Source organism: Myxocyprinus asiaticus, chromosome 27 (assembly GCF_019703515.2).
Source record: "Myxocyprinus asiaticus isolate MX2 ecotype Aquarium Trade chromosome 27, UBuf_Myxa_2, whole genome shotgun sequence".
In the NCBI taxonomy this organism is placed as follows: Eukaryota; Metazoa; Chordata; class Actinopteri; order Cypriniformes; family Catostomidae; genus Myxocyprinus; species Myxocyprinus asiaticus.
The window spans coordinates 21,812,407-21,838,199 of record NC_059370.1 but is presented as its reverse complement, the minus strand read 5'-3'; the positions used below and the strand labels follow the sequence as shown (position 1 = coordinate 21,838,199).

Sequence of the window (25,793 nt, the reverse complement as noted above, 5' to 3'; positions counted from 1 at the left end):
ATGCATTGTCGTATTGTGTTAAACACCCAGACCTTGTCAGACTTCTTACGGGGGATCTGAAAAGCTTTATCTTTTCGTAGACTTACAAAGTATTTGCCTGAGATTGTAAAGTTCCATTAATAATATACTGTATAACAAAGATTGCACATTTGTTTAACGCATTGTGTATTTAATGCTACTTAATGGCAACATAGTTTCCTCAGGTGACTCTGTTTAATGTTGCATTGATTTATTAGTGCCGACAAAAGTTCACAAGCTCAATTCTTGCATTTAGTGTGAACTGACAACGTTTGTACAGCTCTATATATTTTATTTTAATAAATTCACGTGATGTTGCGTAGTTTATATGAGAAAAAAAAAATTAATTAATAACATGTTGATTATTTTGACAGAATCACCAGGTGGACCAGAGCTAGAGCTGATTTGGACTGGGCTGAAAAACACCACACCTTTTTTTGGGACAACTTCACTCATAGGGCTTACATCATAGTCCACTAGATACTTCCATCACGTTACATGGAATAGTTCTGGATCCAAATCCCATTTTTGGCTTTTCTTCCTGTTCACGGATGGCATGGCTTTTAAAGAAACTTGATTTTTCTTGAAGTGTTTGGAAACTTGTGGGCAATACGAAGTAACTGTTAAAGTTTGGTGTTGTTCTAAAGATGGAGCAGCAAGCAGCTGGAGGGGAGGACCCAAACAAACCCTCCAAAAAGAAAACCAGTGAGGAGGAGAGTAAAAACAAAAAACTGGTAGGTATTATTTCCCCAGAGTTCAGCCTTTTTATGATGTACATTACAAGCTAAATTCATTAACAATTAGGCTCTTTACATATACTGTATCAGAATTAGGCTTCACATCATATGCCCTGAAAAAGCTGTACAACCTAGAGCTGCCAATACAGACAGCTTTAATAGTAAAATCTTTTAATGCCAAAACTGTCTGAATGTGCAGTTTCTGTGAGTATTGATCAAGAGAGTGTCTCTTGACCTAGTATGTTTTCATGGGAGCTGACTCCGCACTCCCTGGTGGAACTGTTGAACCTATCAGTGCATTACTTCACAGTACCCTGAACCTCATGCACTTCACATGATAATGTGTTGTCAAAACAACCAGTGAGTGTGAGTGGAGTCTATGTGGTAGTGTTTGTGATAGCTGTGAACCTTTCAACGATGGTAACATTTGTCTTGACACTTATTGAAGCCTCGGTTGTGAAAGTGGAACTGTTTCAGTTCATATTAGTTGCCTTTTTGAAAGTTTTATAACATTCGGAAAGTTGACCTCAGGGCAAAGAAAGAAAAATATGGTACATAATGAAGTTGTTTGTCTGTGGGTAGACAGTTAGACTGTCCAACATCACACTTTTCTAGAGTAATCCAGAACGTGATTTTAAGAAAGCGACCCAAAACTAAAGCGACCCGCAACTGTTGTAAGTAACAGAGCAGTAATCTACTGATAAGTAAAGCATGCTAGATATTTGTAAATTTTTTGATACAGAGCCAAATACTTTTGTATTACTGCATGTCATGACAGTTCTGTGTGGACATGATTACTTCATCACTTCTCTGAATTCTAAATATGTTATGCTGCTTACAGGATGTAGGACAGTGTCTATTTTGAGGTGCCTCCTCATGCATGTTTTAATGACTTTAAAACACTCATTCATTCTCCAAAGGTTGAGCATTTAAAACGGCACATGTGGCCTTCCTGTCAGTTTTGACACAGTGCTGGTTACCTGTAGATTTCACAAAACTTAGAGATAGTTCACCAAGAAAATACAAATTCTGTCATCATTTACTCACCCTTTTGTTCCAAACCCAAACTAGTCTCAGAATGAGTGTTACTTTAACTATAGTTTTGCAAACTGAAGTTTATGTGCCACGTTCTAGATTTTGCAGCAGTTTCCTGGTGAAATTAACTCTAGAGGCACTACAGCAACTTTGCGTTTTATTCACTTTCATGCAAATAACGAGTACAACAGATAATTATGACTTTATTAACACTTTATTGCTCTTTTGCTCACACACTGCTGTTATGATATCAAAACACTTTTACTCATCGTTTGGAAAACTGTACATTTTAACGCTTTTACAGACTGACTTAAATTTACATACTTATTCCAACATGATTAGCTTGCGCGGTTGCTCATTTGAAAGAGTGTTGGACTTTATACTCGGAAGACCGAGGCTCGAGCCCAGCCAAGCCCACAGGCTGACATGTGAGACGAAAGTGTCATAAAAGCTACACGAGATGACGTGTTTGCTTCAGAAAATGTGCTTTGCATTTCACATTTGCTTTCAGGACACTCTCGGCTAGATTTAGGTGTTGGTTTAGGGTTAGGATGTCTATTTTGTTTACCTCACAAATGCTTTTAGGACACTTTTAGTGTAAAGTTTTAGGTTAGGGTGGTACATTTGAATTAAAACCTCCATCTAACATTCACCTCAAAAACCTTGACTGAATTACGACACTATTTCACTCGCTTTTGGCGCCCCTTGCTGGACATTTCACTGGGAAACTGCAGCGAAAAGTGAAACGAAGCACATAATTTAATTTAGCAAAGATTTTGCCATGATCACATCATTTTCATTAGATCAGGCAGTCCAAACCTGTAAGACTTCATTGAAAACACCAAAGGTGATGTTAGGCAGAATTACAACCTCAGTAAGACTCAGCATTCAATTTTACTGGATGGAAAAAAGATGCAATGAACATGTATGGTGATGCTAACATTCTGCCTATCTCCTCCTTTTGTGTTCCAATGAAGAAAGTAAGTAATATAGGTTTGGAATGACATGAGGGTGAGTGAATTATGACAGAATTGTCATTTTTGGTTGAACTGTCCCTTTAAAGATCTTTGCATTTATTGCAAACTCTCCTTGAAACAGATATCACAAATGTTTCAAGTTACATTTAATTGCTTTCACGGTCCCTAAAGTTTAGAGTTGGAACTTTTATTGTCATGTCTCCTACAGAGCTTAGCATCACAGTGGGGCTACAGATCAAGCGAGGTGAATGAGAGGTGGCTGAGTGTCTAAATAGGTGTAATCCGTGTAAGCACTGTAACTTTGCTTAACAGCATGTCTCCAGTCAAATGAGTGTGCCCTGTACCAGCTTCACAAGCATGTCCTGTAGCAAAGCGCAGCTCTTTTGGGAGCTGCAGGAATCACATCTGTTAATGAGCTCCATTTGGTTTGTGGAATGTAATCCTTTGGGAGCCAGATGGAGAGATTCTGATGGTCATTGTGTAGCTGGTGTTCACCGCAAGTAATGTGCTGGGGATACTACCAGAAACTTTGTTATCCCATATTAGTGTCTCAGCTAGCCTGTAATACTGAGGCAAATGGGTGTGTGGTAATACCTGTTTATGGTTTAGATCTTGTTATTCTGAGAAAACAGAAAGGTAAAGACACCCCCGATATTGTGGGGGGTGTGGATTGTGAAGTTAAAAACACCCAACATTATGTTTACTGGTAGGTACTGAGGCTCCCACAGTCTTGCACACAACCCAACCCACTCTAGTCAGGCCTGACTGAGAGCTCTGATCCACTCTGCTGCCTGGCTGAACACTGATGTCATGCAGCCTCTCTTTCACTCAAGTGATCTCACTGATACGCATCCTGGAGCTGATTTGGTGCCAGGCATGTCCCCTGTTGCCCAACTCTGCTGCACACATACTTCTGCTATTACACAACAGCTCTTTGCAAAACGGAGGAAGTCACCATGCACCTAAAGGGTGGAGATACAAATCTAAAGTTATCCATTTTTGTTAGGCTTTCTTTAAGTTTAATACATTTCTTATTGGTTTCTCTAGCTTTTTGAGAAAGAAACATTTGGAAAAAGGAAATTCCATTCTTATTGTATTTACTGCCTTAAGCAGTCTGCTACCAATTGATGAGACCATTTCATATTTTTAATAGAACAGATTCTTGCAAAAGTTGTTTACTTAGAATTTTTAATTACAATATTTTACTCATTCATTCATTTTTATAGAATACCTTTATTACAACAAAACTCATAATGTGTATCTTTAACTACACATTGTTATATGAATAACCATTCAGTAATAACTCTTATTTAAATTTCAAGAGTTGGAAATCAATATACGTTTTTGATTAATTAAAAAGCACTAGCTGATAAAAGTAATTCGTTCAGGAGGTAGTGTTGTATGTTTTGTAATGTAGATTCAAAAGAACCGGCTCAAAAGAGACATTAATTTAGGAATCCGTCTATACTGGTTGCGCTGCATGTTTAGTGCTGAAGATAGCAATACAGATAACACTTGTCAGAGGATTTTATGATGGTGTTTTGGCTTGTTAATCTCATGCTTAATAACAATGGTTTATGTAGTGACCAAAAGGCCTACTTCTAACTGGGAGGATGGAGACAAATTTTATTGCAACTTATGCTTTGTTGATAGATTCCAGCATTGAATCTGTATGTATTCGATTGAATGAGAGCCATCTCTGGTCTTATGATAAATATATCCTGAGCTGGTTTAGAAGAAGTTTATAACCCCTGGAGCATGCTGAGCGTTATCACAGAGCATTAGATTTCTGTAATGCACTGGGGCTAATCTTTACAGTCAGCCCCAGGATCAGACCCACAGGAAGAGAAAATGAGGTAAGAGGAGGGACTAAGAATGCACTGCATGTGTACAGCATTTGCACGGGGGAATGACATCATAGTTTCGACCAGAGCCTCTGTTAATGGCACAAATAAAGACATGGTTTCGATAACCTAAGATAAGTTCAGTTCAGTTTTGGTTATTCAGTGACAAAATTAGTTTGTTAGTGTATTGCTTATTTGTGGTTAAGCACTGTAACTGCAGATATGATGTTAATAAATTTAAGAATATTGATCCAGCATTTATGAAATAAATATCCTTGTCTTCTAGCTTGGATGTTGGCTACGACATGAAGTCATGGAAATATAATTCTGAGCAGTGGATTCAAGAGCATTTCCTGAAAAGGCATTCCAGAGCAGACACACCGAATGGAAGTTCACCTCCGTTAAATTCCTCCACAAATGAATGAAACTCTCAAAATAGAATATAAGCCTGTCTGCTCTTATGTAACACAATGTAGTGGAGCACAGATTAGTGTGGTCGATCAGTACAGCATGTCCAGGTGTAGTCCTGCTGTAAGTGACTGAAGTGACAAATGCTCTGTTGTGGAAGTCAGTGACCCTGATTAAAGCCAAATCTAGATTAACACTAGGCTGCCTGTTCTCAAGTTGAATAAAATGATGAGCAGAACTGGATGGGTGGTGGCATGGAGACCTTGGATGCTCATCTTTATTCCCTGCAGAGATGTGAATGGGTAGATTGTACATGTGAATCAGACCCAACTCATTCCTCAGCATTGCTGTGGATAAAACAATGTTTTGTTTACATGAAGACATTTTAAAATAATTGGTGTGTGTACACTGCTGCAGTTAAGTGTATTGAAATTCAAATACTCTTAAAGAATACATTGGCGGTCAAAAGTTTGGAATAATGTACAGATTTTGCTCTTTTGGAAATAAATTGGTACTTCTATTCACCAAAGTGGCATTCAACTGATCACAATGTAAAGTCTGGACATTAATAACGTGAAAAATTAATCAATGTTTATATGGAAACCAATTGGTCCTCAGTATCCTCTGTAGGCGTGGCTTGGGAGGCACTTAAGGCAGTTCTTAGGGGCGGGATCATTCAGTATGCCTCATTCACCAAAAAATCCAAAGCACGAGAACTCGTGGAACTGGAAGGTAAAATAAAAGATGCCGAGGCACAGCTGAAGCGCCAAATGTCGTCTGATGGCCTCAGAGAATTGACCCAATTGAAATACAGATATAATACTATTTTGTAGTGGAAGGTGGAGTTTTGGCTATTCAGGGCAAGACAGTCATACTTTGAGTCAGGGGACAAGGTAGGGAAGCTTTTGGCTAGATATATAAAGCAGAGAGAGTCTTTTTCTACCATTCACTCAGTGAAATCTGCTGGTGGTGAAATATTTTCCATGGCCATTGATATTAATAATGCTTTTAAAGAATTGTATCTTGATCTCTATAGTTTCACATCTTCGTCTACTGATGAAGATATTAGAAACGTTGTGTAACCATTAGAACTCCCTAAACTGACGACTGAGCAAAAAAAAATTCTCTTGATTCTGAGATAACCTTGGAGGAGCTTGGCGAGGTAATTAAGGCCTTGCTTGCAGGCAAGGCTCCAGGGCCAGATGGCTTTGCTGCTGAATTTTTTAGATCTTATGCTACAGAACTGGCTCCACTTTTGTTAGAAGTTTATACGGAAGCATTAATGAATGGAAAGCTTCCGCCAACTATGACACAAGCCTGGATCAGTCTGATTCTTAAAAAGGACAAAGATCCAAGTGAGTGTAAGAGTTATCATCCAATTTCCTTGATCCAGCTAGATGTTAAAATATTGCCAAAAATTTTGGCTAACTGATTTATTAAAGTTATGACATCTCTTATACATATACAGTACTGTGCAAAAGTCTTAGGCTCATAAGATGTTTCACAAAAGCATTTGTCTTAAGATGATTATTTATATCTTCAGCTTTAGTGTGTCAATAGGAAATATAAATGTTAGACTCCCAAACATTTTTTTGCAAATAGAAAAGATTAGAATAGAAGAACAGGGAGCCCTGCAACAGATGTCATGGCCCCTACAAAGCCCCCCACTGAACATTGTGTCAGTCTGAGATTACATAAAGAGACAGAAGCAATTGAGACATAGATAGAAGAACTGTGGCGAATCCTCTAAGAAGCTTGGTACATCCTATCTGCCAACAACCAAGAAAAACTGTGTCCAGGTGTACCTAGGAGAATTGGTGCTGTTTTAAAGGCAAAGGTGGTCACAACGAATATTGATTTAGCTTTTTTTTTTATGTTTACTGGACTTTGTATGACATTAAGTGATAAATGAAAACTATTTATGTCATTATTTTTGAAGACATCCTCACTATTTTTCACAAGTGCCTAAAACGTTTGCACAGTACTGTAGATCAGGTTGGGTTTATTCGGGGCTGCAGCTCTTCTGATAACATTAGGCATCTCATCAATATCATGTGGTCAGTGGCAAATAATTGGACTCCAGTCGCTGCCATCTCACTTGATGCTGAAAGGGCATTTGGTATGGTAGAACGAGATTATCTTTTTAAGATGTTGGAAATATACGGATTCGGGAACACTTTTATTGGATGGATTAAGTTACTTTATAGACACCTATTTGCGGCGGTACAAAAAAAATGGATTAATTTCAGATTATTTTACTCTGGACAGGGGCACCCGGCAGGGTTGCCCTCTTTCCCCATTATTGTTCTGTCTTGCCCTGGAACCATTAGCAGCCATGGTAAGAAAGGACGATGATTTTCCAGGGGTTGTGGTGGGAGGTATGGTGCATGAGCTTTTGCTTTATGCAGATGATATTTTATTATTTGTCTCCGACCCCATTAGATCTATGCCTTGCCTCCACAGAATTATTAATTCCTTTTCTAAGTTCCCGGGATACAGAGTCAACTGGTCTAAATCCGAAGCTTTGGCTCTGACAGCATACTGCCCAGTAACGGCTTTTCAGCCGGGCGCCTCCAGTGGCCTAAACACGGCATTAAGTATTTGGGTATTTTATTCCCAGCAAATTTGTCTAATTTAGTTAGAGTTAATTTTGACCCTTTAATAAAAAGATTTTTGAGCGATGTGGGCATCTTTACATTTATCTATGATTGGGAAGGTTAATGTTTTTAAAATGAATTGTATACCAAAATTCAAGTACCTGCTACTAGATGTCCCCCTCTCTCATTTCAAGCAATTTGATAGCATAGCGAAGTCCTTCCTTTGGAATGGTAAGTGTCCCAGTTTACATTTCAATAAGTTACATAGGCCGATTGACAAAGGTGGGCTAGGCCTACACAAGATTTTGTTTTATTATTATGCATTTGGTCTCAGACATTTGGCACATTGGTCACTTCCACCTGAGAGAGCCCCTCCCTGGTTTTGTATTGAACAGGAAGTTCTTGCTCCTATTTTGCCATTGAAAAGCCTTTCTATTAAACTATCTGGAGAAGTTAAGTCACACCCCTTTATCTTGCATTTGCACGTGGTATGGACAAGTGTCCAGAGTGTTTAATTCGGACATTTATTTAAATGTTGCCTCGAGCATATGGATGAACCCAGAATTACGTATTAATAAGTTCCCTTTCTGCTGGTCAGAGTGGATTGTGAGGAATGTTAATACACTAGGTGACATACAGTATATGAGAGTGGAGTGTTGAGATCTTTTGAAAATATGGTTCAACATTTTGGGATTCCCAGATCTCAGTTCTTTAGGTATTTACAGCTGCGCCATCTGCTCTGTACTATTTTTGGGGGTAGCATACACCCCCCTAAAGCGGCAGATACTCTGGAATTGGTGATTACTGCCTTTGGAAAAGGTCATGAGGCATCAGTGTATTATTCCTTGTTAATTCAGAGTCTGGGGGATGGAGCTTCAACTTCTCTCAAGAGATTATTAGAGAAAGACTTAAACTTAGTATTGGAGGAGGGAGTGTGGGCTAGGATTCTAAAAAATTTCAAGTCTGCATCTAGAGATGCAAGGGTGCGTCTGATGCAGTTAGATTGTATAGACTTGGACTCAAAGACACACCCACCTGCTGGCAATGCCAATCAGAATATGGGGACACAACTCATGTTTTTTGGTGGTGTGCTAAGATCCAAGAATTTTGGTTGAGGGATCAGAATTTAATGTGTGATGTATTGGGTATTCAAATTTCATTTTGTCCCAGACTCCGTATTCTAGGCGATGGGACAGTTATTAATATAGGGGATGTGTTCTTAAAGAATTGGGTCCTGGCTGGTGTCATTATCAGAAGACAGGTCATCCTTAGGGGATGGAAGTCAGCTATAGCACCATCGTTTTGGGAGTGGTGCATGGAGTTGGGCAGGGTGGCGGCATTTGAGGGGATGATATATAGAAGGCTGGGCAACATGGGTTTATTTAATAAAAAATGGGGTAGTTATTTGGATTTTTTGGAGGGCTCTCGGGGGAGACAGTGGAGGGAGATAGACAATGTTAAATGTGTGTGTGCATTCTTTAAGTTTAAGAAGGTTCATATAATTTGATTCCGTATTTTCTGTCATGTTTATTTAATCTGTCACTGGAATCAATAATAATTGTTAATAACAAAAAATAACGTGAAAAATTACTATTACAATTTGAAAAAAAAAAAAAGAAATGTTCAGAACTTCTTAAACTACTTCAAAGTTGTCAGCTGCGGACATATTCCTTATGACTTTGGATGTGATATTGATGTCACTTTCATCAAACTGTCCAATACTGTAAAAAATGTAGGTATCATTTTTGATCCCTCCCTCACTTTTGAAGCTCATATTAAATCTGTTTCTAAAATTGCCTTCTTCCACATTTGCCACATTGCTCGCCTTCGTCCCTTTATCAGTCTCAAAGATGCCGAAACACTGGTTCATGCATTTATATCCTCACATCTTGACTATTGCAATGCCCTCTTCATTGGTTTACCTGCTAACTCTATTGCTAGGTTGCAATATATTCAAAATTCTGCTGCTAGAATTCTTACAAATACCAAGCGCTCAGCTCATATTACTCCATTCCTGTTTGAACTTCACTGGTTACCAGTTTTGTTTCACATCAAATATAAACTAATCCTGCTTACATTTAAATCACTTCATGGTCTGGCACCTCACTATCTTAGTGAATTGCTTCTCCCCTACAACCCAATCCGCTCGCTTAGGTCTTCTGGGTCTGGACTCCTTTCTGTCCCTAGATCACGCCTCTCTGCTATGGGTGGCAGGTCATTCAGCATAGTAGCACCCAATATATGGAATTCACTCCCCCTGACTCTTCGCAGCATATCTTCTATCTCTGAGTTTAAATCTCATCTTAAAACTGTTTTGTTTTCTCAGTGTTACTTATCTTAATGTGTTATGTATTCACTCAGTGACTGTGCTATCTGAACTGTTTTTTGTGACTGTTCTTTGTTTTTGTATTATTGTGTTACTATTGTAAAGTGTCCTTGAGCTCTGGAAAGGCGCTATATAAATGAAACTTATTATTATTTATTATGTGAGGCATCTATATCTCAAACTAGAGACTCTGATGTACTTATCCTCTTGTTTAGTTGTACATCTGGCCTTCCACATCTCTTTCTGTCCTTGTTAGAGTCAGTTGTCCTTTGACTTTGAAGACTGTAGTGTACACCTTTGTATGAAATCTTCAGTTTTTTTTGGCAATTTCAAGCATTGTATAGCCTTCATTCCTCAAAACAATGATTGACTGATGAGTTTCTAGCTGTGACTTTTTTGCCATTTTTGGTGCTGTTTTTTTTACATCAGTAATGTCCTGACTATACTTTGTGATCAGTTGAATGCCGCTTTGGTGAATTAAAGTACCAATTTCCTTCCGAAACAGCAAAATCTGTACATTATTTCAAACTTTTGGCCACCAGTGTAGGTGTGGAATTGTTTTGGATGTGTTTAGTGAAGTACATGTTGTTCAAATAACCCCTGATTTGAGCCACTTCTTCTTTTTGACAGTCCAAAAAGCATACTTAGTCAGCACTTAATCCACACGACTCCCACCGATCAAGTAATGTCTTCTGAAGTGAATCGATACGTTTGTGTGAAAACCTAATCGCTAATTAAAACGTAATTAACTTTAAAAAATCATTTCCTGTAAACACTCAATGCCTCACGTCGCTGTCGTGTGATGTCATCACGTTGGCGAGTTCACGCGAGAATTCAGAAGTTCTTCTCTGTTTATCACAGAGGAACATACTTCATGCGAGAGTTAGGTCAATTCAAACAGCTACAGAGATCTGGTGGAAGTGCCAATTTAAAGGTAAAAACTTTTTAATTAGCGATTTGTTTTTCACACAAACATATCGATTGACTTCAGAAGACATTACTTAATCGACTGGAGTCGTGTGGATTACTTTGATGCTGACTAAGTATGCTTTTTGGACCGTCAAAAATTGGTGTCCATTCACTTGCATTAGATGAAGCTAAAAACCTAGGATACTTTCCTAAAAATCTTAAATCCTGTTCTGATGAAGAAAGGTCATATACTTCTTGGATGGCCTCAGGGTGAGTAAATTATCAGCAAATTTTCATTTTTGGGTGAACTATTCCTTTAATATGAGCCTCATTGAACAGTGCATTGTGGTTATATCTGTTGAACATGAGAAAGTGTGACTGCTCTCATGTGACTTTTGAGGTTAGTGAAACAAATAAAAGGCACATAAGTCTTTATGTTCATGTTTCACAAAAACATTTGTCTTAAGGTGGTTAATTTGTATCTTCTGCTTTAGTGTGTCAATGGTAAACATCAGTTATAGATTTCCAAACATTCCTTTTGCAAATAAAATAGAAAAAGTAGAACAAAAAGACCTGCAACAGTTGGTATGTAGGGCCCTATGAAATACATTTGATTTTTTCCCCCCCAAATTCTGTTAAATGTTTTTCCCAAATTCAGTGGTGGCTGGTGGGCTAAAGCACATAACTGGTAAAAAAGGTTGCTGGTTCAATCCCCACAGCCACCACCATTGTATCCTTGAGCAAGGCACTTAACTCCAGGTTGCTCCAGGGGGATTGTCCCTGTAATAAGTGCACTGTAAGTCGCTTTGGATAAAAGTGTCTGCCAAATGCATAAATGTAAATGTAAATCAAATCAATTCATAGAACTTTAATAAAATGAAAACATAATTAATTTTTTCAACAACAGTGAAGTGTTTGCAGATCCTCAGCACTTTCCAAAACACAACATTGGAGGTTGTATTTATTTATTACTTATTTTGTCAAATACATTGCTGCACAATGAAAGCATTGATGAACATTTTTATTCAGTACAACATCACTCTTGCTTGTAATATTGCTTATACATAATGTAATTGACTATTGATATATTATTATTATTATTTTTATTACTATTATTTATTAATACTACATTGTAAATTACATTTTTACTATACAGTAGTAATATATTTCTTTAACAGTTTCTTAAATTTCACACTTCTGGTTAAATTGAGCTTTTATTTTGGCAGCAAGCCAAATATAGGACTTTTAGTTTGTATGTTTTTTTTGTATGATGACAGCTTCCTACTTCCGGCTAAGCAGTTTGCTTAATGGCTTAATGTGCATGTGCTGCGCTTTACAGTAAATGAGTGCTCTGCTCTTTGTCATCTATTAAACACACAGAGCGCATCATGTAATGATGATTTTGATGAGGTATCAGTGAATGAATGGCCGGCTTCACACTCTGAATTCTGCATATTTATTTATTTTTTTGTCAGCATTTTGTGGTTTCATCTTCAGCATATCACGATTTTATTTTGACTAATTGTGTGTTCATACATTTATTTTGTCCCAAGAATCTCAAATTCTGTAACATTCTGCATTTTATAATTATTTCAGTTTTTATGATTGGATTCTGCAATTCGGTATGTGTTTTCCACATCAAGGAAGTCATAAGAAGACATCTAGGTATGGCCCCCACAGGCCTGGATCTTAACATTGTTGAGTCAGTCTGGGATTACATGAAGAGACAGCAACTGAGACAGCCTAAATGCAATACATAGAACTGTGGCAAGTTCTCCAGATGCTTGAGAACAACCTATCTGCGAGCAACCTTAAAAAACTGTGTACGTGTATCTATAGGAGAATTGGTGCTGTTTTAAAGGCATAAGATGGTCACACCAAATATTGATTCAGTTTTTTATGTTCACTACACTTGAATGTATGAAGTTAATTGATAAAAAATGTTCATGGCATTAATTTTGAAAACATCCTTACTATATAAAATTTTTACAACTACCTAAAATATTTGCACAGTAATGTATATACATTTATAAGAGAGCAATAACGTGTGACATTTTGATCAAATGAGATCCATTTTGTTAGATTTTGTACTTTGGTTTGGGTGGCTGTCTATAGCTAGCCATTTAAGACTCAAATAGGGGGTGCAAGGATCTCAGATAAACCAACAGGAAGTGCAACACATGTTAAGCATCTCAGGGCTTGCATGAAGCGAGGAAGGGAAGTGCTTTTAGTCATGTTGGGGGAAGCACAGTCTGACCAATCTGACATCACCCTTTCAAACAGATGTTTCTGGCAAGCTACCAACACCCTCTTCATAATGCCTACATTGTGACTTGACATGAGGCGGCCATATCAGTTCAATTGGAGCATAGAATGTCTCAGAATATTTAATGTTGCCATTTCTGGTCCAGGATCAGTTTGACATTTCATTGCTGTCCAAAGTAAACTGTTCACACCAACATTTCTCTGTGTTCTGTGGGTCTCCCCAGCTCTAAACTCCATGTTTCAGAGAAACATAAACATTGGTTGTGCTTTCCTGAAATAACTAACACGCCAAAGATTTTTTCCCACATTAAGGCAACAAAGCTCTTGGATTCATTGGGCTATTTCATGAGGGCCTCCTCCAATGTTTTAAAATCATCAGTCATCTTCACTATGTGTTGTATGAAGGCAAATCACCTGAAATTTGATCTGATATACTGTTTTTTTCTTTTTTTAGATGCCAACAAGTTTGGTTCACTCAAATGAGTCTGTTTCTCTGCTATGTTGAGAACAGTGCAGCTTTGTTTGATTGAAACCCATGGCAGTTGTCCTATCAGAGAAAGGGTCTTTTCATTTAGGAGGAATCTAGGAACATACAGATTTAACTATCAGTGACAGTCTCAAACAAAAATAAGGCAGGTGTCAAAAAGACAAGTAACTACTACATTGGGTACAATGACTGGTCTGTTGATTTGTAAATATTGCATGTTTAAGTTAAGGAATAGCCTAACATGAACCATTTCCCCAGATAGGGCAGTTGTGTGATGTGTGAATGCTGAATTATTGAGGTTAAAGACTACGTTTAGGCTGCACAATTAATCTGCACAATTAGTCAAATAAATAACCAAGATTACAATTAAAGCTGCCACAATTACCACAATTAACTAATCTTTAAAAGTGTCAGCTACAGCATTCTCTTGAGATCTTCTCCTGTCACAAAAAATGATATGTTTTGCAGCAGTGGAGCATTAACTTATCAAAGACATGTCCGTTGCTTGGTTTCTGTGTATATATTGTCAAAATTTGAATAGTACTTTTGTTTTTCATGCTGCTAAGAGGGCCAATGTTAGCTTGACCATTTATGCACTTGATATTCTGATGTATAAAATCAGCAATTAAGTAATTTGGGAACCGTTCTTAGCTTGTTCTCAGCCCTACTACAGTAAATGCATTGATCAGTCCATTAGGTAGCTCAACTCAGACTCAATCAGATTGGTCGAAAGGAAGGATAAAATACCTCAGTTTAACACTGTTTTCTGTAAATAATTTACCGGTACTTGAGACTGAAAAGATTATATTTCATTTAACGGTATTATATTAGCTGCGAATATGATTAACTTCCTCCCACATGTATAATTACTTGTGCACTCATCAAACCACTCTTGCCCTTGGCTAATTATATATTTTTATTGTGTGGACTTCCCAAAGCAACAGTGTGATTTCCATTTTTTTTTAAGTAAAATTTATGAGGTTAACATTTCAGTGTCTCTCTTGTGGTTTGTAGCTTTGTTTAACATTATCAAAATGCCACCAGCTTCGTAATAGTTAGTGATTTGCACAAAGAATGTTGAGATTCCCATAACACATCAAATGACCTTGGTCGGTCGTATGATGTGGTGAGAACTGAGAAGGCAGCTCAGCACATAATACGTCCTTGTTTCAGCAGTGAAGTTATCATTCATCAGAGTATATTCCACTTTAGTCACTCTGCCCATTAATAAATTAAAACTAAGCTCAAGCCACAAGGCACACCAAAAACAATTAAATTATCTCAAATGATTAAACGTTAAACTGTGCTGACATTTCTGTAACTACAAATGAATTTTTTTGTATTCAGGAATATTCAGACCCAAGTCTACAGTGCGACATGCAAGACATGATTAATGTTCAAAATGATGATTTTCCAACCCTTGAAAAGTCATTAATCACAAAAGTCTTTTGTCGATTGGAAAAGTCATGGAATTTCATTGATTCAAATGTTCAGGAACCCTCACATTTCAAATCCATTAAATACGTGTTTCATGCATAAATTAGTCTAGAGCCAACACTGCTCATCTCAACTGTGAGTGCATGACACTATCATGCCGGTTTTATATTGGATTTTGGATATGATGGCTTCTCATTTCTTATATGCTGTAGGTCCCCCACAACTTTACTCTGGCCAGTGGTGGTCTCATATCATGCTTCATAACTGGGTCACACTGTCGTCATACAATAAGTCTGATTAACTCTGAATGTGTCCACCAGAGAGTTGTCACTTTAGAGAGGATCAGCAGAAAAGAAAGACTTGGAGAAAAGTTCAGAGACAATGTGGCGTAGACAGAAAAGAGATTTGAGGGTAGTTTCGTGGCAAGGTTTGTTATATCACACATATTTGCGTTGCAAACTACCAGCGACATCACTGTTTCTCCTTTCTGGACTCTGGAGTGTAAAAAAGTGAGTGGACGCAGGCTCTTTCTCTCTGTTTGGGGGAGAACCACAGAAAGCCATACACCGGAAAGAGCTGAAGTCTGTATATCATTAGACAGATTACATCTGCAGGCCCTGCCTTATCTGGCCACACTCAGATAAGTCATGGATTGAAAATGAAGTCAAAAAGTCGGCCATCCCCACTGTTGGATATTTCCACTTTGCCTCATTGAGGAAACTATGATGTACTTTATAGTCACATACACGAAAATGTGAGGACAGCATCAGTATCTCTGCTGAGATGGTGAACAGACAAATTTTTGCATGTCTGGCATCACCCCAAACTCCCTAGCAATGCTGTCACAGTGCCAGTCCCTGCAAACTATGTGTTGTTCTGCTTTCTCATGAAATTATTTTGCAGTGACTATCAAATTGATATTGGCTAAAATAGCTTACATCATGGTGGAATGTGCATTCCCTCATGTTAATTTCAATGTTTAAAGCAGGAGGATTGAATTACAGCCATTTTCATTTTCACTTAAGTGAGCTCTCAGTACAGGGTTATATTACACATCCGTACATTTCAGCCTTAGTAAGCTTCATATAAATAAATGATAGATGACAAAAGCTTTGGCTTACTAAACCTTGAGGTATACTACACCAATAAACCATGGCCACGTCAGTGTTTGGGATTGACAACTGTATTTACTTACAGGTGTGAGTCTTGAAATGTCCTGTTCATACAACAGCTTACAGTAGCAGTTTGAATGCTGTCTGTATGAATGAACAACCAAAGCCACAACCGTATTCTAACAGTAAAGTTAAACTGTACATGACGTAACTAACAACTAGTTGTCAGTACGGTTCTGTTCACACAGCACAGGTTTGCCGAGAATGTGGTTTTGAGACCTGAAAATTTGCAGCTGTCAGTTCGGTTATAGAATGCGGTTGTCACTTTCATAAATAACCGAACTGTGTGTGAACATAACCATATTAAGCACTCAAAACAGGTCTGACAACCGTATTCTGCTCCTGGCTAGTACAATCAGAATTTAGAGTTAGATACAATTTTTATTAGGGATGTGCACGGTTACTATTTTTAACATTAGTTTACCGCAAGTTTTCATGAACGGTTAATCGTTTTTTTCATCTGGAGTCGGAATATGAGAATAAAGGATGTTTATTGTCCAGCTTCTGTGGTTAAATAGCCTCTTCGGTGTGCTTTGGTTTTTAAATGGTTTAAAATCAAATTACATTGATGTTGTCTAATTATTGTACGATATGCACACAAGAGCAAAATTGAAAAAAACTGTCTTACCATTTATCAAGCGCTGAAACGTTGCTTGGTGAAAAGTAAACTGGAATTATGTTTAATAGTGTAACGAAAAGTCACATAATGTAGCATACTCTTCCTCAGAATGCAGCACAAAGAATGAATCACAATGCAGGTGTTTCGAGATGCGTATTTTAACTTTACTCGGTGTCTAAATATGCGGCGATTCTGCGCGATGCGCTGAAAGAAAAAAGTGAGATTCAGCCAGCGCAACAGTCAAAGACATCCGGCCAGCATGTGTCAGTATTACTGATCTATAATAGAAACACAGCACAGATGCACACAAAAGCATGTTTGAACAGCTCCTAACTCACACTATACTTGAAAAACTGACCCAAACCCGGCCGGAAAACCTGACGGTTTGTCGGAACTCGTTGAGCTTGGATCTGTTGAAGACTTGTAGAATAACCGAATAGTGATTTTGATATTTGAATAGTGGCACATCAAACAGTTGACCGAATGTGAACTATCCGTGCACATCCCTAATTTTTATATAGCCTAAAGATTTTTAACAGTTACCCACAGCATAGAGCTATATACTTGTGTGTACTGTAGTTTTTAATCTTTTAAGAAAAACTTTACAAATGACAAAACATCCTTGTGGCTTTGTGTGGCTCCTCCAAGTTGCGAATGTAATGAATGTGAAAAACCATAATATCCCAAAACCACATAACCATCCTATGCGTTCAAATGAACAAAATCGTAATTTCCAGATAAATTGTAGCCATTATAAACCTTCAATAATAAAATATTCTCGGTTTAGAACACACAGACATAACAGTCTAAAATACTTGTCTCATGTATGAGAGCGACAGTGCGTCGAACAGTTCTGGGTGCACTATGTGTGTGTACCTCCATCCTTATGACTTTAACTTGTGGATCTATAAGATATTTTTCAAAGTGTCAATAAACATGCTTTTTCAAGTTTGTATTAAACTTATTTCCTCTGCAAACTCTTTGCAGGCTTAAGAGTTTATTCGGTTGATCTGTTTCAATAATTTATGCGCATTTCTTTTTACTGAATAAAAAATGTATCCACCTCAAGTGAGTGTATACGTTTTTATGTGCATTTTGGAGATATTTTTTTTTTTTTGCATCTTGGTGTTTCCATCCAGCAGTTTTTATGCAATATCCCAAAAGGTGCATACAAATATGTGGATGGAAATTCAGCTTATGATGTCACAATCTGATAATAATTGATTCACCTGATATGTGCTATAGCCACCCCAGCGTGTTTTTATGACTGTCCCTGTTCCATAAGGCCATTGTTTGGCAACATGTTGGCCTGCAGACTCATTATGTTGACAAATACAACCAAGAATCAGTGTTGATTCTAGCAGGGTAGTGGTCAAAGTTTTTATGAGCACCCCACAGACCAAAAACAATGCTGATATTTAATCAAGATTGAGCAGGGCTTTAATGTACTGCAGGATTATCTGCATCACAAAGGTTTATGACCAGCAGCTGGATCAGTTCTCATTTTAAAAACCCATTCATTTTAATGTTTTGATTCTTGCTGTATGAATTCTAGCCTAACATATGTATTAAAGGTCTACGTCTATAATAGGGTTTGACGCACTCTCCAAAGCTCTGCATTTACTTAAAACTTCCCATTGTGAAGTGTGAGAAAGAGAGGAGCTGTTGGCTGTTGAGCGTTCTGTTCGCTGTTGAGCACTCTGTTCTTAAGATGGAGTAACTGCAAGTTCCCAAGAGCGGTCTGAGGTTCAAGCCATCTTTTGTTTGAGTATAATTATGACCACTTAAAATAACCGTATTTCTCTGTAAGCATTTGCAAAAGCTTTTTGTTTCTATATTTGTCCTCTCTGGCAGCCTTTCAGAATGTGAGCTAGTATGGCCAAAAAGCAGATAGTTCTTTTAAACTTTTCAGGAAAGTTTGTAAGGGTATTCAGTGATTCTAATATAATGGATTTTGTAGAATATTTATTGCTCATCTGTTTGTGTTGATTGATGTGCGCCACTTACTGGCTGAACATGTAAAAGCGCCATTTGCTTGTATTGCACTTTTGCTGTCAATTGAACCTTATATTTGTGGTGCTTTCTGGCCAAAGTGAGAATAATTTCTGGTCTCGAGTGTTTCCAATTAGTTAACTTAAGAGTTTACTTTGGCTAAGAAACCACAAAATGTGTTGACTGCAATTGATGTCGCTCTTTATTTAGGTGCTGGAGGTTGCATTAATACTGCGATTGTGGGGATTTGGGAGTTCTCCGTAATGAATAAAGCTTTATTTTGATAAAGAATTTAATAAAGTTATGTTGCCCTAAAGGTATGTTGTTAAATCATAATGCAATATTTGGCCCTGTTGACTGTCTGATATATTGTATAGCTGCAATATTAATGACCAGCCCTGGAGTCACTATGCAATTATGCAAAGTTGCTAAATTGTTTTTAATTAGATTTTTGGATTTTAATTACTTACAGTAACAAATGCACATCAGTGTTATACAGGGCCTTACATTATGAAAGGTTTTACACAATGATACCACTTCAGGCTGTTGGCCTGATACTTTAATCCCAGTTCAGACATTATATTAATATTATTTTAACTGTCTATAAAAGTCTTTGGAGGCAAGTTTGTTTTGGGCTTTGGACTTTTAGTGAAGACTTCATGCTGACCTCGTTATGACCCATTTAAAGTGTTAAAGGCCTTTAATAATAGAGGTTAGTATAGTATTAAAGACAATTCACTCCCATGAAACATTCGTTCTTATTCAGTCTGATCCATCAAACTCCCCCTCCCATCCCAATTGTTGCAGAGGCAGTGCACAGCCTGCAGCCCTGAGGAAGTGTTGCAATGGCTGGGTGAGAACAGGACCTGGGGCTGAGGAAGAGCTTCAGATTAGCCGTAGAGTGAGGAAACCTGCAGGAAATTCTGTTTTATGGCAGGTCTTCTGCAGAGCTCTGCTCGTTAACACTCTACCCCGAACGGCACAACATATGGAGACCCATCTCTCCCTTTGTGTGCTTTCATAACGCCTCTGTACCCCGCTGTAGTAAGAGATAAAACACATCTGTTAGGAGGAGAGTGATGGAGGCAAGAACTTGTGTTTTTCAATTTTGACTGACCAAGGTTTAAAATATTTATCTAATGGGTTTCTTTATGAACAGCAAAACTTATGGCGTTCCCTGCTGACTTTAAAAAAAGACGTATGACACGTACCTGAATCTTATACAGTTGAAGTCAGAAGTTTACATACACTTAGGCTGAAGTCATTAAAACTAATTTTTTAACCACTCCACAGATTTAATATTAGCAAACTATAGTTTTAACAAGTCGTTTAGGACATCTTTTTTGTGCATGACATGAGTAATTTTTCCAACAGTTGTTTACAGACAGATTGACTATATCACAATTCCAGTGGGTTAGAAGTTTACATACACTAAGTTAACTGTGCCTTTAAGCTGCTTGGAAAATTCCAGAAAATGATGTCAAGCCTTTAGACAATTAGCCAATTAGGTTGGAATTGGAGGTGTATCTGTGGATGTATTTTAAGGCCTACCTTCAAACTCAGTGCCTCTTTGCTTGACATCATGGGAAAATCAAAAGAAATCAGCCAAGAACTTGTGGACCTCCACAAGTCTGGTTCATCCTTGGGAGCAATTTCCAAACATCTGAAGGTACCATGTTCATCTGTACAAACAATAGTATGCAAGTATACACCATGGGACCACACAGCCATCATACCGCTCGGGAAGGAGATGCATTCTGTCTCCTAGAGATGAATGTAGTTTGGTGCGAAAAGTGCATATCAATCCCAGAACAACAGCAAATGATCTTGTGAAGATGCTGGAGGAAACAGGTTGACAGTATCTATATCCACATTAAAATGAGTCCTATATCGACATAACCTGAAAGGCTGCTCAGCAAGGAAGAAGCCACTTCTCCAAAACTGCCATAAAAAAGCCAGACTACAATGTGTAAATGCACATGGGAACAAAGATCTTACTTTTTTGAGAAATGTCCTCTGGTCTGATGAAACAAAAATTGAACTGTTTGGCCATAATGACCATCATTATGTTTGGAGGAAAAAGGGTGAGGCTTGCAAGCCAAAGAACACCATCCCAACTGTGAAGCATGGGGGTGGCAGCATCATGTTGTGTGGGTGCTTTGCTGCAGGAGGGACTGGTGCACTTCACAAAATAGATGGCATCATGAGGAAGAAAAATTATGTGGATATATTGAAGCAACATCTCAAGACATAAGCCATGAAGTTAAAACATCAGCCATGAAGTTAAAGCTTGGTCATACCTCCAAAGTTGTGGCAAAATGGTTTAACCCTCTGGGGTCTGAGGGTGTTTTGGGCCCTGGAGAAGTTTTGACATGCCTTGACATTTGTTGCATTTTTCAGTTGCTTGAAAACATATTAATGGCTAAAGTCACTGTATTCAGCACAAACTGGGCTACAATAATATGTGAGCAACATGTATGTACATGTTTGTATTTTTGAGAAAATAATGTTTATGCATGGTTTTTGAAAAAAAATAAATAAAAATAAGTAACTGAAATAAGGCCATATAACACATACTAAGCATTTGTTCACAAGATGTTTGAGAACTGGATCTTGTAGCCTAGAATTTTTGCTACAAAATGATGTGAAAACCATCCTGATCACTCATTCATACAAAACAGTATTGTCATTTAACGTTTGTAAGACACTTTTAGTGTTTGAAAGGCCATATGCGAGGAGGCGTGAATGATCATGAATATTGATGTGATTCACACCTGAGGAGATTTGAATATGTTGTCAAATGCAATTTATTCCTGTGATCAAAGCTGAATTTTCAGCTTCATTACTGCAGTCTTCAGTGTCACATGATCCTTCAGAAATCATTCTAATATGCTGATTTGCTGCTCAACATTGTAACATTATAAATGTCTTTACTGTCACTGTTGATCAATATAATGCATCCTTGCTGAATAAAAGTATTAATTTCTTTCCAAAAGCAAAAAACATAAAAACAAAACAAAATTCTTACTGACCCCAAACTTTTGAATAGTAGTGTATAATGTTACAAAAGCTTTCTATTTCAGATAAATGCTGTTATTTTTACTTTCTGTTAAGGAGTAATGATGCTGAAAATCACAGAAATAAGTTGCATTTTAAAATATATTCATTTGTGAGCACAAGCTTTGTTGATGATAATGGGGCAGCATAAACACTAGTTAAAATATAATCTAAACATTCATATTATTTTTACATCATATTAAATATCATATTTACGTCATACAGCATACAATTTAAATACCTGCTTTAGCCGAAACAACATTTAAATGTAACTAAAACTTGACTATTAGGACATATTTCAAATTTCAATACTCTGAATTCTGCCTGGCAAGTCTGGAAATAGTCCAACTAGTAAAATATGTCCATGTTTATATAAAATAGCACGTCAACTAATATGTAAGTAAAACTACATGACTTACTCATCCGAAATTGTATCCTCGGCTGGATCAAGTCGCTCTTCAAAATGCAAATGTTCATCGTCAGAGTCCTGCTCTTCTTCTGAGGAAAATGTGAACTCTTCGTCACTATCCAGGAGCTTCCTCACCTGTGTAGCGTGCCATCTTCCAAACGCGCAGGAAAGTGAATGAATCTGATGATGAACTTGATGTTTTTTAAGGCATTGTTGGGGGCGTTTACCATTTGCATTGATCGCCTCAGCACATTACCGTATGAATAGCGCCCTCTGCGTGTAGGTGTAATCACATTAGCGATAATTAGCTGAGCCAGGAGAAACTGTACATCGCTTTAGTTTCATACAGATTACAGTGCAGGAGAATATTTGTTTTAAATTTGAATTGTTTTATTTTAAAGTAGACATTTTAAGCTTTCTTTAGACATATGTTTCATGTTTGTGTGATAAGTATTCGCTGAGGTTCAGTTCATTTTTGTGACGTGTTTCAGAAAGATGCTCGCGGAGACAGAGACGGCTGAAAGCGCACCCTGTTTATTTTCTTTATTTTACAGAAGCACAAGGTTTTGTTGTTATTGTGAGTGTACACAAATAAAAGTAGACCCTTTATAGTCTCTAATGATGTCTTACATTTATCTGTATGCCCAAAAATGATGGAGTATTTTAAGTTGTTTCTGCTGTTACGAGGAAAAAATCCAGCCGGCGCATCCGTCGACCCCAGAGGGTTAAGGACAACAAAGTCAAGGTATTGGAGTGGCCATCATAAAGCCCTGACCTCAATCTGATAGAAAATGTGTGGGCACACAAAGTTTATCATTTCACATGTTATTATTCAGAAAAAAAAGTTGTGAAAGTTGGCCTTTTATAAAATGCGCTCTGCCAGTGTTCAGAGATTTAACACAAACACACACACTGGTCTGATCAGCTTCTGAGTTCGCTTTGCATTTTCTTTCCACCAATAAAAGCAGAACCTTGTCTGTTGGTTTGCATGACTCCAACAAGAACCGAATACAAATAGAGTAGAATTCAGTACAAATCAAAATATTACAAGTATTGCTTTGTAATATAACTTGGCTTTGCTTTAGAAGCGCAGACACCATTACACATCTTCTCTCATCCAACACCTCAACACCACATTTATCCACAGTTCCCCCAGTGGACTCAATTGTAACTGCGAGATTTGGTGAGAGATTAAGAGGGAAAACAGTGAGTGTAATTCAGCGCTGCTAATGGCAGGGAAATGCGGAAAGGAAAATGAATTTGCGATATTCGAGCAGTGTTTTAATACTCGAGCAGCTAGTGCAGAACCACTACACTGTTACTTGATTACTTGTGCACATCCCTACTATACTCCATCTAAAACTATTTTGAAGTAGGGCTTGACATTAAGCAAATCATGTGCTTGACCTTCGGACAAGTAAATTGGTTATTTACTTGTCTTGAGTAAAAAAAAAAAAATTTTACTTGTCTGGAGAGAAAAAAGTCGAAAGGAAGAAAAAAAGAAAAGCCTCCATTGCCATCATTTACATTTAGTAGGGATCACAGTGCAAAAATATGGTTTAACCTAGCAAATATAGGCCCACTGTGCCCCAAGCTCAGCAACATGTAACTGTTTTATGTAGCTAGCTTGCTGCCACAGTTTTAATATGATTGAGGATGTTAGCAGTAAACATCTTATTCATATCTCAATCGTTAGTAAGCAACTTCTTTTCCAAGTTGAGAACTTATTGTTGCCTGGTCAGTCAGCTAGTCTACACACAACTAAACATAAAGGAATAGTTCATCCAAAAATGAAAATTCTCTCATCATTTACTCACCCTCATGCCATTCCAGATGCGTGAAGCTTTTTGGGGCTTTAAAGTGCTGATCACCATTCACTTGCATTGTATGGACCTACAGAGCTCAGCACAGGCCTAGGCTATATCACAAATATAGCCAGTTATTTTTTGTCCGGTCAGGCAAGTAAAGGTAGTCTTGCTCATCAGAGCCACATTTTCAACTAAACACTTATTCTTAGCCTTTGAGAGTCCAGTAGAGAAGAAGTCATCTGTTTAAAGAGTTCTTCATCATTTGTTTTAAAGTCTTATAAACAAAGGTTTGCTAATGTTGTATATTGTAAAACGAATGGATTCCATGTTTACCTTACTAAGTGGAGTTCTTCGCAGTCATAGATTGTAGGTCATGTCAAACTGTTTGAATGACTGAGGCCTGCATACTTGCACAAACAGTGGGCTTGACTATCTGTACTGTGGTTGGATGTTTGTTCATGGTCTCATATGAGCTCTTTTTTTCAGTCACTTATTGAATGTGAGAGTGTGGGTTCTCTAAGCAGGGCCTGCACATAGACACAGAGGTGTTTCCATTGGCCCTTATTTCTATGTTGTCCCTTCCCTTCAACAGAACATACACATAAAAACATTGGCTGATGACATGGTAAGGTGTCTGTTTCTTTTATTTTGTGTCTTTCTTTTTACTCTTATATTTTTTTTTTTCTCATCTTCACCATTACTGCCAGATCTTTGTTAAAATTAAGTGTTTGGCTGAGAGAGATCAAAGACAAAAAAAGCAAAGCTTTTTTTTTATCAGCCTGTCATCGGGTCTGTGGTAATCAGTCTAAAGTTCACTCCAGGTCAGCATTTATGATAAGTTGCCAGACCTTGTCTTCTTTTTGTCTTTGGTCTCTCCATGAACACTTTCATTACAAAGTGTGTTCTTATTCTTTTAATTGTCATTTGTTTTGATTTGTTTCATCCACATAAGCATGTTCCCCCAAAACTCCATGTTTTCATTGACAAACTAACAGTGATTAGTGCATGGTCTTTTTTCATTCTCTCTGAGCCAGTAACCACGTGAACGCTGGCAAAATCCTCTCGCATCTCTGTCTAATTAGATAGAAACTTTAAACTTGTTGTAGTCACATCTTGCTGTCTAATGTAGTTCAGAATGCTGTCTGTGATATCGTCTCTGTATTCATTATGGCTGTAAAGTGAACATTAACAAGTGGAAATATGACACAGGTAATATCACCTTTGTGTTTTTAATTGTGAGCGCCATTGTATACTCCTTTTAAAGTACAGCTGGGACAGGTAAAGTGATACAGGTGCACGTATGTCAAATGTCAAGCTTTGTGCCTTGGACCGGATTTTAAAACGTTTTAATATGTAACTAACACGTTTTGTATTAATAGGAATAGTTCACCGAAAAATGTAAATTCTGCTGTTCCAAACATATATGACTTTCTTCTGTGGAAGGTCTTTAGCTGTAAAAAACAAACAAAAACAAAAAAATTATCATGTGAACGTATGCCACTGTGAACAAGCTTCTATCATGCACTCATGTCAAAATTTAAATGCAAAATGACTTAGGTTTTGGTGAGAAACAACCCAAAATGTATCATATTCCTTTAGAAAACTTGAAATATGACACATTAGTCACATTGATTACTTATATGGAACTTATGATCCTTTTATGAAATTATGATCCTTTTCTAAACTTTAAAGTGAG

General features: G+C 37.5%; 1 protein-coding gene across 8 annotated transcripts in view; it reads left to right on the top strand.

The window, feature by feature from the left end:
- The window catches only part of LOC127418368 (protein diaphanous homolog 2-like), a 653,451-nt gene that overhangs the window by 282 nt on the left and 627,376 nt on the right, over positions 1-25,793 (top strand). For 7 of the 8 annotated variants that reach the window (XM_051658976.1, XM_051658975.1, XM_051658977.1 and 4 more), the window contains 2 exons: positions 393-752; positions 24,690-24,722. In XM_051658976.1, the coding sequence (XP_051514936.1) occupies positions 666-752; positions 24,690-24,722 (120 nt within the window). In that variant the 5' untranslated portion in view covers positions 393-665. The remainder of the gene's footprint in view (positions 1-392; positions 753-24,689; positions 24,723-25,793) is intronic. The other variant, XM_051658978.1, reaches the window with a different exon arrangement.